The following is a 14,852-nucleotide window of genomic DNA, read 5'->3' on the forward strand; positions in this document are numbered from 1 at the left end:
GCAGACGCTGTCATCTCCACGCCATCTACGCACATCGAAGCGACCGGCCAAAAGACCAATTCAGGAGCTCCCAGAGATCGTGCCTAGAGTGTCGCATAGCACTATATGTTTTCGAACTTTTTGGTAACTTTTTGCCAAAGGAGGATAAATTGTATAGATCATAGGCTTCGAGAGAGTGTGTGTTTTTCTTTTGTTGGTCTTATTTGCCTTGCTACTTGCTACTTTGGTTTGTTTGGTTGTTGCTACTCTTTCTACATTGATGTTATGCTCGTGAGATACTTTATATGATCATGTGTATGATCATATTATGCTTAATGTGTGTTTGCGTGATTATATCTATGAATGTTTGTATGATCAATCACTTGTATCTTTGATGATGAGTGCATGTTATTTAATTCTTATCATTTTTTAGCGCTCCACCAAGATGTATGTGACATGGAAGAGTGACCCATGATCCTAATCGATCGTGCATTTGCATTCAAACGCAAATTTTAAATAATGCACAAATTTAGGGGGAGCTCTTACTTATCACATACTTCTAAAAGCGACGATGTATTTCATTCATATTATCATTTGTCGAAGCTTTGATCTATATGTTGTCATCAAATACCAAAAAGGGGGAGACTGAAAGTGCAACTAATCCCGGGTGGTTTTGGTAATTCATAACAACATATAGCTCATTGAACTATATGCATTCAAGTTTAATATTTCAGAAAGTTCAATGAACGGCATGGCGTGGACTAGAGATGTAGACCCCTCAAAATGCTAAGGATGCATATTGGCAAAAGCTCAAGACTCTTTATTTATATTTTAGTGATCCAAGATCACATTGAGTCCATAGGAAAGCCAATACTATTAAAAGGGGATGAGGTGTTGCTTAATGGTCTACTTGCTCAAAATGCTTGGTGATATTGCTCCAAAGCCCTCAACTACTATCTCATTCCAAATATGTCCAAAACCCAAAGTCAAACTCGGCCCCACCGATATTTCCTATACGGCGCCACCGAGTTCATATGACATAGACACTGCCAGAAACCCTAACAGTTCGGTCACACCGATACGGATCTCAGTCTCACCGAGATGGCCTTGCAAACTCTCTGTTGCCTGTTGCAATTGTCTCGGTCTCACCGAAATTGCGATCGGTCACACCGAGTTGGCTTGACATCTTCTCTGTTGCCTTATTGCTTCACTTCGGTCTCACCGAGTTGATGCAATCGATGCCACCGAGTTGATGTTTGCCCTAAGCCCTAGCACATCGGTCCCACCGAGCTGTTCCAGTCGGTCCCACCGAGATTCCTAACGTTCACATTTTGAACTGACTCGGTTTCACCGAGTTCATCTATTCGGTATGACCGAGTTGGGTCAAATGTGTGTAACGATTGGATTTTGTGTGGAGGCTATATATACCCCTCCACCCCCTTCTCCATCAGAGAGAGAGAGAGATCTGAATGTGCCTACACTTTCAACTTACATTTTCTGAGAGAGAACCACCTACTCATGTGTTGAGATCAAGATATACCAATCCTACCACAAGAATCTTGATTTCTAGCCTTCCCAAGTTGCTTCCACTCAAATCATCTTTCCATCATATCCAAATCTGTGAGAGAGAGTTGAGTGTTGGGGAGACTATCATTTGAAGCACAAGAGCAAGGAGTTCATCATCAACACAACATCTATTACCTTTTGGAGAGTGGTGTCTGCTAGATTGGTTAGGTGTCGCTTGGGAGCCTCCACCAAGATTGTGGAGTTGAACCAAGAAGTTTGTAAGGGTAAGGAGATCGCCTACTTCATGAAGATCTACTCGAGTGAGGCAAGTCCTTCGTGGGCGATGGCCATGGTGGGATAGACAAGGTTGCTTCTTCATGGACCCTTCGTGGGTGGAGCCCTCCGTGGACTTGCGCAACAGTTACCCTTCGTGGGTTGAAGTCTCCATCAACGTGGATGTACGATAGCACCACGTATCGGAACCACGCCAAAAATCTCCGTGTCATCATTGCGTTTGCACTCTCCAAACCCTTCCCCTTACCTTCATATGCAATGTTTTACTTTCCGCTGCTACACTCCTAAAATTGCATGTGTAGGTTGATTGCTTGACTTGTGCTAATTGCTAAAATCTGCCCACAACTAAAATTGGGAAACAGTTAGTTTTTATTTGGTCAAGTAGTCTAATCACCCCCCCCCTCTAGACCTACTTTAGATCCTATATACACCATCCAGGCGAAAGTTGGCACGGTCGCGTATTGGCTCGATCTACCAGACACCAGCAAAATCCACCCGGTGGTGCACGTGTCTCTGCTAAAGCGTGCCGTTGGAGCATCAGTTCCGGTAAGCGCGGATTTACCACCCCCTGATCCCATTTTGCATGCACCTTACTCACTCATCCAAGTTTTGGAGTGCAGGATGATTCGTTCTCACGATGAAACCAAGCTTCACACTCTCGTTCGGTGGAGCGATCTGCCGGCCGCCATGGCTACTTGGGAAGATCCAGAGCAGCTCCAGTAGAAATTTCCATCGACACCGCCTTGGGGTCAAGGCGGTCCTCAAGGAGGGGAGAATGCCATGACTGGTAGGTGGGCCGTCGCCAAGACACATGCTCTGGCAAGCGGGGCCCCCATGGCAGAGAAGCATAGCGATGAGCCAAGTTGTGGAGGCGCTGCATCTAGGCCGTAGCGTGATGGGTGGAATGCGCACGTGTGTGTGCAGCGTGCGTGTTGCCGTGTGTAGCTGGGTCAAGTAGCAGAGTGGGTAGCGATCTAGATCATCGAGAATTATTGTAACCGAACAGACGAAGCGAGAAGCTGGCCTTCTCCTTCCCCGGCCTCCTCCTTCTCCAAATTATCCCCACCTACTCTTCTCCCCCCTCTCGATCTAGATCGGACCTGTAACACCTCCTCTAAGTGAGTATTGTTCTTATTTCTTGTTTATCTTTCGATCTGCTTTGTAAGGGGGTCTCCTCATCATAATGCATCGTTTGACCATATACTCTGTTTAGTGTTGCTTTGTGTATAAAGGGGGATAAAAGCCTGTTTCGAGAAGCACAAGGTCTTTTGAAGTACACACCAACACTGTCGGTGCGGGCGTTCGTAGTGAGCATAGTCAAACTTAATCGCACGCTGTTTGGTAAGTATATATGGACTAATATAACTGATGGTCAAATCAAACTGTTTGGTATGGACAAATCTAACCGATGGTCAAATCAAAATGACCTTTACCTTTCGCATTCATCCCGGTGTCCACCAGCTTCGCGGGCCCTGATTAAGCTCAGCCTTTTATTATGTTTATTACTGAGCCGTTCAGTCCTAATTAACTGCGCACTTTGGCGTTCGTAATTGGATCAAACTGACCTTTACCTTTCGCAATTTCCGGTTGATTGACAGAGGTTTCACACCGACAGCAGCCAATGTGCACTGTCTATCTGTCCGTTCTGCTCCGCCAGTTACTTGGAGCGGGGTACAGTAAAATACAATATCCATAAAGTACACACGCTTCCGGATCATTCGCCACCCCCCACGCGAACGTGAGAAATAAGCATCGCCACGTGATGCACGGTTTTGTTTATCCTAGGCCCAAGTCGCAGCAATGATATGACGAGCCACCCGTGCTCGCTCTCTCTCTCTCTCTGCCCCCCTTCGTCGCCATGGACGCAGTTGCAGAGTAGAACAAGCAGCCATATCCTAGCAAACCTCACCAGCCGGCGGTCAACACGGCGAGCTTGCAGCGAGAGGAGCTACGCGCGCACAGGATCTGCGTTGGTGCTACGGCAAGGTACGGCCTGCTCTTCCTCTTTCCTTTGTTAATAATTTCTCCTGAGCTTCTTCTTTTGCCTTTTTGGCTAGCTGGTCTTTTTTTTTGAAAATAAAACATCCTCTTTTTATTAGTAATAATGGTTACATCGTCTATAAGAAAATTTACAATATCGTTCAAAGGTTCCTCAAACCAATCCCTTGTCTCAGAGAATTTAGCTACTTTGGCAATTTCATGAGCTACTTTATTTGCCTTTCTATTACAATGTTCAAATCTAACTAACGTAAAATCACAAGCCATAAAATAACAATCATCAAATACAGCTGCCGCCGCTCCCGCTATATGTCCTCCATTCTTCATCGTGTCAATTACTTCCATATTGTCGGAGTTAACAACAAGTCGGTTGCTTCCCGCCTTTTGTGCAAGTAATAAGCCAAAACGTAGTGCCATAGCTTCCGCTGTTAAGACATCTGCACACCAATCCATCTTCCAATTCCCTCCAACAATAAATCTTCCTTTATCATCTCTAAGTACAGCTCCCGCTGTGCCTCTAAGCATGTCTTGATCGAAAGAAGCATCGACATTTAATTTGACAAAACCTAGAGGGGGTCTCGTCCATCCCTCTATTCTATTTGTTGCCTTGGAGGATTGGGCAATAACATAGTTTGTTGTTATAGCACGGATTCCCATCGAAATTTGGTATGCATCTTGGGTCTTCCCATGATGGACTAGCGAACGTCTTTCCCACCATAAATACCAGGTTGTTATAGCGATCAGTTCGCGAACATTCTGTATGCCCACTGTAGATAGCTCGTGTTCTGGCATAAAAAGTAGAAATTCGAGTACTGCCTCTCCCGCACGATCGACAACGCAAGCTTTTTTAATGGCTTCGTGCAATCCCAGTTTCTCCCACACCTCTTTTGCCTTTTGACACAAAAATAATAAGTGTTTAGTATCTTCATGCCCGTTCGAACATGATGGGCAGGTGGGCGAAACTTTCATATGTCTATTAGCAAATGTAACACGACATGGGAGGGTTCCATGTAAGGTACGCCAAATAAAGATCTTCACTTTTGCTGGACAAGATAATTTCCAAATCTTGCTCCAAATAGTATTGACACTTGTTCCTCCCATGCCATCTGATTGTTGCAATTTCCTTCCATGTTGTGTTTTCCATTCTTCCAGATAAGCAGAACGAACCGTGAACAGTCCATTCTTTGTAAAGCTCCAAGCTATGAAATCCGACATGTTATATGTGGGGAGGGGGATCGTAAGCACCCTCTGGACAACAATTGGCCACAACGTTTGTCTTACCAAATCTTCATCCCAGCAATTGTTGATTGGATCTATAAAATCAGCAACTTTTGTTAGAAGCTGCCCTCTTCTAGGAGTGATAATTTTTCTATTGGCCCCATTCGGGATCCATGCATCTCTCCAAATATCAATATTTTGTCCATTACCAACTCTCCAAATATAACCTTTTTTGAGAGAATCCACTCCGGCCATAATGCTTTGCCAAGTGAAAGAAGATCCTTTTTTCAGACTCGCATTCATTAAATCTCCATCCGGAAAATATTTAGCTCTCAAAATGGTGGCACATAGGGAATCAAGATTATCAAGCAGGCGCCACGCTTGTTTGGCTAACAAGGCCAGATTGAAACAATGTATGTCTCGAAAACCCATTCCTCCTTGGTCTTTTGGTACACACATCTTCCACCATGCCATCCAATGCATTCTCTTCTGATTATCTTCATCACCCCACCAAAAGTGCGACATCGCGTCAATGATTCCTTTACATATTTTTTTAGGAATTTTAAAGACGGACATTGCATAAGTTGGGATAGCTTGTACAACCGATTTGAGAAGGATTTCCTTTCCTCCTGCTGATAGCAGCTTTTCCTTCCAACCACTGATTTTCATGACAATTCGATCTATTAAGAATTGGAAACAATCACTTTTGTCCATACCCACATTTGAAGGCAGACCCAAATATTTGTCATTGAGAGCTTCAGTCAGAATATTCAGAATAGTACATATATGCGCCTTATCTTCCACTTTCGTGTTGGGACTAAAAAATATACTAGATTTTTCAACACTTATCATTTGCCCCGAAGCAGCACAATAAGAATCCAAAACTGATTTCAGCGCCTCCGCGTTCATCGAATTAGCTTGCATCAGGATAAGTGAATCATCCGCGAAGAGGAGATTTGAAATAGATGGGGCATCTCTGCTAACTTTAATTCCGGAAATACTTCCATTCTCCTCTGCATTAGCTAAGAGTGCAGTCAGGCCTTCCATACATAACAAAAATAGATATGGGGAGAGAGGGTCCCCCTGCCTCAGTCCTCTAGCTGGTCTTTTAGGGCCTGTTTGGTTCATGACTTAGCTAGCCACGCCAAAGGTGTTGCGTGCCACATCTTCCTAGGTACACGTTTGGTTCTCTACTAAGGTTAGGCTCGCCACAGCTAGAAGAGGCTTTTGCTATAGAAATTTTTGCCTAAGGTGTGGCGCTCGTTTTAGTCGCCACACCTGCCTCTGTTTAGGCGTGGCAAACTGAAGGCTCAACCAAACAGCCCCTTAGTTTGGTGGCAGGAAGGATCAGAGAACTCCTTTTTCCCGTTACAAGAAACTTGATTTCCTTAGGTTTAGTTTACGGGCTCCCTAAAAAGGACGACGTTTTTCGTTGCAAAATATTTTCAGGGTGGTCGACGCGACGGTGTGGTGGATTCAGAGCTTGATTGTTATTTTTTTTGCATATCCAAATTAGAAGGACGCCGCTAACTGCCACACGTGTGGGCGTTAAAGGGATCTGCCCACACGTTCTGTGTGGTGCCTAAGAGGACCAGCCCACACGCCTGTGTGTGGGCAAAACAACTAGCGCCCACACGCCTTTTTTCCCCTCCCGGTCCCTCTTACACGCGTGCGTGTGGGCAAAATAGATAACGCCCACACGCCCGGTACGTCAGGCCTCGTACCTCGTGGTCCCGCACGCCCCACGTGACACTTTACCGCGCGCCCGCAGTTGCCATGGACCGGACCCTCGTCCATGTTCGTTTAAGTGCAGTTGCCATGTCGCTGAACTACGGTTGCCATGTCGGACAACTACAGTTGCCATGTTTGCTCAACTGCAGTTGCCATGTTTGCTCAACTGCAGTTGCCATCTCAGGTCAAAGTTCCAGATTGCCCTTTTTTTGGACAACTACAGCTGTTGCCATGTGTGGTCTGGTCTACTGCAGTTGCCATGATTTTAAAACTTTAGGAGTTGCCACCTACTAACACTAGGCAGTTGCCATGTAGCGCTACAAAAAAAAGCATGGCAAAAAAACATGTTCGGGTAAAAGAGAGAGTTGCCATGTGCTCACAAGCACGCTAGGGCAGTTGCCATGTAAAAAGAAAGAATTGCCATCTGCTTACGTGCACGCTAGGGCAGTTTGCCATGTACCATGCAAAATATATGGTAACTGACATGTTCGGGGTAAAAAAAAAGAGTTGCCATCTTCTTGCAATCACACTAGGACATTTGCCATGTACACTGCAAAACGCATGACAACTGGCAGCTTGGGTGTGGGAGATGAGGCGGGCGTGTGGGCGAGATGACAAACGCCCACACACCAGCCCTTATGCGTGACTGAAAACTGTTGTGTGGGCGAACTGCTAAACGCCCACACACCGGCCCCTCCATGTGGTAAAATGGATGTGTGAGCGACCTCTCTCACACACCACACACGCGCCTTGTCCTACGTGACACATAAAATCGGCCAAAACGTGTCACGATTCGTGCAGATACTGCTAGACGGCGATGGAGGCGTGTGGTTGAGATGGCTAACGCCCACACGTGTGGGCGTTAACATTTCCGAATTAGAAACCCTTGCGTTCTCTGGTTCCATTCCGTACATTGTTGTAGCTGCAGTGCTGCACTAGTAGATTACTAGCGGACGAAGAAATACAGTCAGGAGCTGAGAACAGCAGCGGCTCAGAGCGAAATTCGGTAAAGAAAAAGGATGGCGAAGTGGAGAAGGCGAGAGAACATGGGAGGATCGGAGAATGATTTGCTTGCATTAGAGCCCTTGGTCTCGCCCACGAATCGAGCGCCTCGTGCCAAATTTAAAACTAAACCTTACTACTACGTCATGTGTCCACGCGCCAATTTTCTAAAACGCTATGTTGGCATTGATCAATCCATGCACAACACGTAAATATTAATTTGAACAAGGAAATGTGAGTTATACTCAATGAAAATTAAACTATGCCATTGAAAATTTCTTTTAAATGTTTATCGGACGGTATATATTTTGTGACATATAGCTAATATTCATTGACCAAATTAATTAAAAACAACTAAAACACATGAGGGGCCCGAATGGAGGGTATACCTCTTTCCGTGACAAACTAAAGTGAGGAATTTAACCTAAATAAAAATATAAAAGGAAAAGGAAAGGACAACACAAAAAAGATTTTTTAGCAAAAGGAAAAGAAAATGACAACACAAAATAGTATTAGGAGTCTTGAGAGAATCCGTGGGCCAGTTCATGTAGTCCAGCCCATTATCTTTCAGAGGGGACTTGGGCCGATTCGAGCCTCGGCAGAGCACGGGAGCACGCCAAAGCGGCGGCGGCGGCGCCGCCGCCGGCTTAGTGGCGAGTCGGCCAACGACGGAGGTTGCTGGCTATGATGGGGACTCCGAGGTCGGGAGCGAAGAAAGCTGGTCCAGAAGGGAGACGCCGAGATTGGGAGATACTGCTCCCTCTCCGGTTGCAGACAGTAGCTACGCTTGACACCAATGTCGCCGCAGAGTCGCGGCGGCCGGCGGGCTCGCCACAAATGCAGGTGATTCGGAGGAGGTCGCGTTCATCCTCCAGCTGCGGTGTCCACGCGGGAAGTAACTGCTCGTCCATTGCCTCTGCGTCGTCCATTTGGACTTGGGGTCACCGAATCAGTTGCTCAACAAGCAGAGCATGGATAAAGGGGGCATACAACTGCAATTCAGCATATACTACATCTTGTCTTGTTGAATTTGTTTTTACAACTAGGTGCACTTTTTTTGCTGACCTATCCAATGTTTATGCTCTTTTCAGGAACAAATGGGGCTGATTTCATGGCATCGTTTGCTTCTCTTCTCCAACCTAGTCTCGCTCTGTTGCGGTTTGAGTTCAGATGGCCATGCCCTTCTGGCTCTCTCCAGGAGGCTCATACTACCTGATACCATAAGCTCGAACTGGAGTTCTTCTGATACAACTCCCTGTGGATGGAAGGGAGTTCAGTGTGAGATGAACAATGTGGTTCACCTCAATCTATCATACTACAAAGTTTCTGGTTCAATTGGTCCCGAGGTAGGGCGTATGAAGTACCTGCGGCAACTCGATCTGTCAAGCAACAACATCTCCGGTCCGATCCCTCATGAATTAGGCAATTGTGTTCTGCTTGATCTGCTTGATCTGTCAGGTAACAGCCTTTCCGGTGGAATTCCGACATCCCTCATGAACCTAAAGAAGCTTTCACAGCTCGGTTTGTACAGCAACTCCCTCAGTGGAGAGATACCCGAGGGGCTGTTCAAGAACCGGTTTCTGGAGCGGGTGTATCTCCAAGACAATAAACTCAGTGGCTCTATCCCTTCATCAGTTGGTGAAATGAAGAGTCTGAAGTACTTTAGGTTGGATGGGAACATGTTGTCCGGAGCTCTGCCGGACTCAATTGGCAACTGCACCAAGTTGGAGAATCTATATCTATACGGTAATAAACTGAATGGGAGTCTTCCGAGATCATTGAGCAACATCAAAGGGCTCGTGCTCTTTGAAGCCAACAACAACAGTTTTACAGGTGACATCTCTTTCAGATTCAAGAGCTGCAAGCTTGAAGTGTTTGTGCTATCTTGGAATCAGATCAGTGGGGAAATCCCGGGGTGGCTGGGAAATTGTAGCAGCTTAATCAGACTTGCATTTCTCCACAACCGTCTCTCTGGCCAGATACCGACTTCACTCGGTTTATTGAAAAAACTATCAATCCTTATACTTACCCAGAATTCTTTGTCTGGGCTGATCCCTCCTGAGATTGGTAGCTGTCGGTCGCTGGTGTGGCTGGAGCTGGACGCAAACCAGCTCGAGGGCACCGTCCCGAAACAGCTGGCTAATCTGCGTAACTTGCAGCAGCTATTTCTGTTTGAGAATCGCCTCAGTGGGGAGTTCCCTCAGGATATTTGGGGCATCCAAGGCCTCGAATCCGTCCTTCTGTACAACAACAGCTTATCTGGGGGCCTACCTCCAATGTCGGCCGAGTTGAAGCACCTAAAGTTCGTCAAACTACAGGATAATTTGTTCACTGGAGTCATACCACCAGGATTTGGGATTAACAGCCCTTTAGTAGAGATTGACTTCACAAATAATAGGTTTGTTGGTGGAATCCCGCCGAACATTTGTTCGGGTAAAAGATTGACAGCTTGGAATTTGGGGCATAATTTTCTCAATGGTACCATACCGTTCACTGTTGCTAGCTGCCCAAGTTTAGAACGAGTTCGACTCCATAACAACAATCTCAGTGGGCAAGTTCCGCAATTCCGAGACTGTGCAAATCTGCGGTACATAGATTTGAGTCACAATTCCTTAAGTGGTCATATTCCTGCAAGCTTGGGCAGGTGTGCTAACATTACAGCGATAAACTGGTCTCAAAACAAGCTTGGTGGTCCAATACCACCTGAACTCGGACAATTAGTGAAGTTGGAAAGTCTTGACCTCTCCCACAACAGCCTAGAGGGGGCAATTCCTGCACAGATTTCCAGTTGCTCGAAGTTGCACTTGTTTGATTTGAGTTTCAACTCTTTGAATGGTTCTGCACTCACAACAGTATGCAAGCTGGAGTTTATGTTAAATCTGCGGCTACAGAGGAATAGATTAAGTGGAGGCATTCCAGATTGTATCTCGCAGTTACATGGGCTAGTCGAGCTACAACTTGGCGGCAATGTTCTTGGGGGTCATCTCCCTTCAGCATTAGGAACTTTGAAAAGATTGAGTACTGCACTAAACCTTAGCAGCAATGGGCTGGAGGGCAGCATTCCATCTCAATTACGCTTCTTGGTGGATCTTGCAAGCTTAGATTTGTCTGGTAATAATCTAAGTGGGGATCTTGCTCCGTTAGGAAGTCTACATGCATTGTATACCTTGAATCTTTCGAATAACAGATTCAGCGGGCCAGTGCCAGAGAATCTTGTACAATTTATTAATTCCACACCAAGTCCATTCAGTGGAAATTCAGATCTCTGTGTGTCTTGCCATGATGATGATTCTTCTTGCAAGGGAGCTAATGTTTTGGAACCTTGTAGTTCATTGAGGAGAAGAGGAGTACATGGCCGCGTCAAGATAGCTATGATATGTCTTGGTTCAGTTTTTGTTGGTGCGTTTCTGATACTCTGTATCTTTCTGAAATACAGAGGTTCCAAGACTAAACCTGAGGGAGAGTTAAATCCATTTTTTGGGGAGTCATCTTCTAAATTAAATGAGGTTTTGGAATCAACTGAAAACTTTGATGACAAGTACATCATCGGCACAGGTGGCCAAGGAACTGTATACAAGGCAACATTGAGGTCAGGAGAAGTATATGCCGTGAAGAAGCTTGTGGGTCATGCACACAAGATTTTGCATGGAAGCATGATAAGGGAGATGAATACGCTTGGTCAAATTAGGCATAGGAACTTAGTAAAACTAAAGGATGTTTTGTTCAGGCGTGAGTATGGGTTGATCCTCTATGAATTTATGGACAATGGTAGCCTTTATGATGTTCTGCATGGGACTGAGGCAGCTCCAGTTCTAGAGTGGAGGACACGGTATGACATAGCTCTTGGTACAGCACATGGTTTAGCTTATCTCCACAATGACTGCCACCCAGCCATTATTCACCGTGACATTAAACCGAAAAATATACTGTTGGATAAGGACATGGTGCCACATATTTCAGACTTTGGCATTGCAAAGCTTATCGACCTGTCTCCTGCTGCTTCAGAAACTACTGGAATCGTTGGCACTGTTGGGTATATGGCCCCAGGTATGAATGTTAAAAATATGGCGCATGCTTTTCTTGACTTGGTCAATTAATCATTTCATATTTTTATTCTATTCTTTTGAACATCCTGAATCTGATATCATGTTACGTGTTTGTTAAAGATAAGAACATCAGAACCTTGATCTGTTTCTACATAAATTTTATCCAGTTCCTTGTGAAAATTTAGATTATTCAAGGAAGAAAACAGTAATTTTGGTTGTTTCAATGCAGTCATGCATAATAGTTGGCTCATCGTTTGACAAATAGTAGAACATGAAGTACAAGCGAAAGGCTTGCTAAATCTGTAAATACACTGATAATGGGCATTTGTATTACATATGTAATACAGTAATAGGCCTGTAAATATGTGCACATTGAAAAACTAATGAACATATACAGCCACAACTTCTGCTCATACTTTTGAATTGGGAATTAAGTTGCATTGTATTACTTACATGTATCTAATGGGCCTTATGGTTTCTGGCAGAGATGGCATTTTCAACCAGGAGTACCATTGAGTTCGACGTGTACAGCTACGGAGTCGTATTACTTGAATTGATTACCAGAAAGATGGCCCTGGATCCCTCGTTCCCTCACGATGTGGACCTAGTCAGCTGGGTATCCTCCACCCTGAATGAGGGCAACGTGATCGAGTCCGTGTGCGACCCTGCCCTAATGCGTGAGGTATGTGGCACTGCTGAACTGGAGGAAGTATGCAGTGTGCTGTCGATAGCCCTTAGATGCACCGCGGAGGACGCAAGACAGAGGCCTTCCATGATGGATGTTGTGAAAGAGCTGACACGTGCTAGGCATGATGTTGTATCGCTACCGAAGCAGGCGGTGTCTGGTTCCAGCAGTTCCTGTCAAAACCTGGCAACCTGATGTTTTGCTTCAGCAGTTGTAGCAAGGGCTTGTTTGGTTCATATAGGAAAAGTAGAGGAAAATTATAGGAACAGGAGAATTTCTTTTAGTAGCACTGTTCATTCATTTGGTTCAAAGGGAAAATATAGAATTTCCTTTGATCCCTCTTTTAAAGGAAAAATGCAGGAATTTTACAATCCAGTTGAACCTCGTTTTAGAATCTCTACACATGAAGTATTAGACATGAGTCTTTAGTGGTATAATATCATCTTAATTATACCTTTTCACTTTATTTGACTTTGATTTGACTGTGTTTGCTAGTAGGATTTATGTGGTTTTCATATTCTTGCGAACCAAACGCAAGTTTACATAATTGCTGAGTTTCCGAATCCTCTGTTCTCTATTCCTATCACAATCCTGCATGTTTCCTATTTCTACGCTTTTAGAATCTTGTGAATCAAAGACGCCCCAATAAGACATACAGTAACAATCTTGGGTTCTGCTCCTCTGCAGTACGGTTGTTACTGTATGCATGCTGCAGCTCATAAATCTGTCGTCCATTCCAATCTAAAGGCTCTCCCGCCTTGTAGAGGAGCAGCAGAACTGGAGCGCAAGGTACTCAAGGAGGCCCTCAGCATCATACGTCTATGAAGCTCAACGATTCGTGGCTGCAGGCTGCAGCTCCGCCAGCGCCATGCGTTTCACAATGTCACACAAAGAGGTGCCTGGACGGGGAGTGATGTCCGACGACCTTGTTTGTGTTTGGTAACCGGTTGGTTCTTCTTGTTGCATTTTTCCTGAACATCTAGAGATGGGCAACGGAAAAAAAAATCAACCACTGAACTCTAGAACAGAAATGAGAGGAGCTGATCAGCAAAAAAATAAAAATAAATAACAGTTGACTAGGAGCTATGGAAGAGGATGAAACTCCATCCACGTTCAAGATCATCCTGGCGGTCTTGTCCTCGTCGGCCCACGACCACGAGTGTCGCTGCGTCACCCTTCCCAGTCACAGTGCCCCTTGTCGCAAACATGTCTGTTCTTGAACAAGGTGATACGAACGACACACAAATCTGCGCATACTCCCGCGACAAATCTGACAAGGTAAACATGCCTCTCCGCTGCTTCAAAACCAAGCGTCACGAACTCGTTCAAGCAGTTTTGCCGAAGCAAGGTCGACCGCCAAGGCATCTCATCACCAGGCTCCTCCAAGGACGGGTCGATGTGGACACGAAGGGTCTCGAGGGAAGGCGTCCTTTCGAGTAGGAGACATGGGCCATGAGACATCCCGGGACGAAGGATTCAAAATTTCTGACATGAACCAGGTTGAATTACTTCACGAGGAGTCAAATTTCTGACATCAACCGGATTAATCCTCGCACCACGATCTCCCATAGCACCACAGACGAGCTAAATGTGAGACTTCATATAAATTTTGCAATGAACAAAGTGTGATCTCTCAAAGACAAGTGGAGGGCCGACATAGAAATGTTGAGGGGCAGAAGGTGGTGGTGGTGTGTGTAATTCCAACTGGCTTGCTTGTAAGTAGGTGCAGGAAGACACTACCATCGACCTTGATTGGAGTCTCTACCATTTGTGAGGCGGAAGCGTCATCGCTATGGGACGAAAGCGAAAGAGCTTCACAACTATGTTGGTGATGGCCCATTTCGACGCTATAATCTAACATCGTTTTATCGATGTCGGTGGGTGAGTAAATCTTCATGGCTTGGCCGGAATTCTCTGGCCACACCCTTTTTTCTCGGCCATCACACTCTTAAGGCGGTGAAGCCCTTAGAAAGAGTCCTTGGCTCCTATAGCAATTGAAAGGGTCGAGGCAAAACCTAAAGGGTGAGTGAATAGGTCTACTACACATTGTAGCTCCTTTTCTTTACAGGTAAGGCTTGGTGGAATATAAGGTTACCTTGATGTAACTACGGTGAGGACAACTTATATGATACTTGCAAGGTCACATGACCAAAGATAAACAATAGCAAGTGACAAAGATCAGGTATAAAGATAACCAAGTCATGCAGAGACGAAGATGTATCCCAATGTTCCACTTCTTTAAAGGGAAGCTAATCACCGTTGGAGAGTTGGGGCACCACAAAGACCCATTTTCTTCTTCTTGAGCCACCACCACAAAGACGATGCTCAACCACTAGTTGTTCACCTTGGGGTGGCCACAAAATCCATACAAACTCCTGGGATATCAATAAGCT

General features: G+C 45.3%; 1 protein-coding gene across 2 annotated transcripts; it reads left to right on the forward strand.

Annotated features, from left to right (window-relative positions):
- Positions 1-3,601: 3,601 nt before the first annotated feature.
- LOC123169146 (receptor-like protein kinase) lies at positions 3,602-12,909 on the forward strand. 2 transcript variants are annotated; one of them, XM_044586999.1, is made up of 3 exons: positions 3,602-3,765; positions 8,820-11,775; positions 12,260-12,908. In XM_044586999.1, exons 2-3 carry the CDS (start codon positions 8,826-8,828, stop codon positions 12,652-12,654), a joined length of 3,345 nt encoding a protein of 1,114 aa, XP_044442934.1. In that variant the 5' UTR covers positions 3,602-3,765; positions 8,820-8,825; the 3' UTR covers positions 12,655-12,908. The 2 variants fall into 2 exon arrangements, with proteins under 2 accessions (XP_044442934.1, XP_044442933.1); XM_044586998.1 differs by lacking the exon at positions 3,602-3,765 and adding an exon at positions 8,299-8,571 and having other exon boundaries at positions 12,260-12,909.
- Positions 12,910-14,852: the final 1,943 nt, after the last annotated feature.

Source organism: Triticum aestivum, chromosome 7D (assembly GCF_018294505.1).
Source record: "Triticum aestivum cultivar Chinese Spring chromosome 7D, IWGSC CS RefSeq v2.1, whole genome shotgun sequence".
NCBI lineage: Eukaryota > Viridiplantae > Streptophyta > Magnoliopsida > Poales > Poaceae > Triticum > Triticum aestivum.

Bases quoted from the DNA above. Each gene is read 5' to 3' on its own strand.
- LOC123169146 (XM_044586998.1), top strand. From the start codon at position 8,413: ATGATGGGGACTCCGAGGTCGGGAGCGAAGAAAGCTGGTCCAGAAGGG. The intron at 8,572-8,819 runs GTGATTCGGAGG...TGCTCTTTTCAG, and splicing joins CGGGCTCGCCACAAATGCAG to GAACAAATGGGGCTGATTTC. The intron at 11,776-12,259 runs GTATGAATGTTA...GGTTTCTGGCAG, and splicing joins TGTTGGGTATATGGCCCCAG to AGATGGCATTTTCAACCAGG.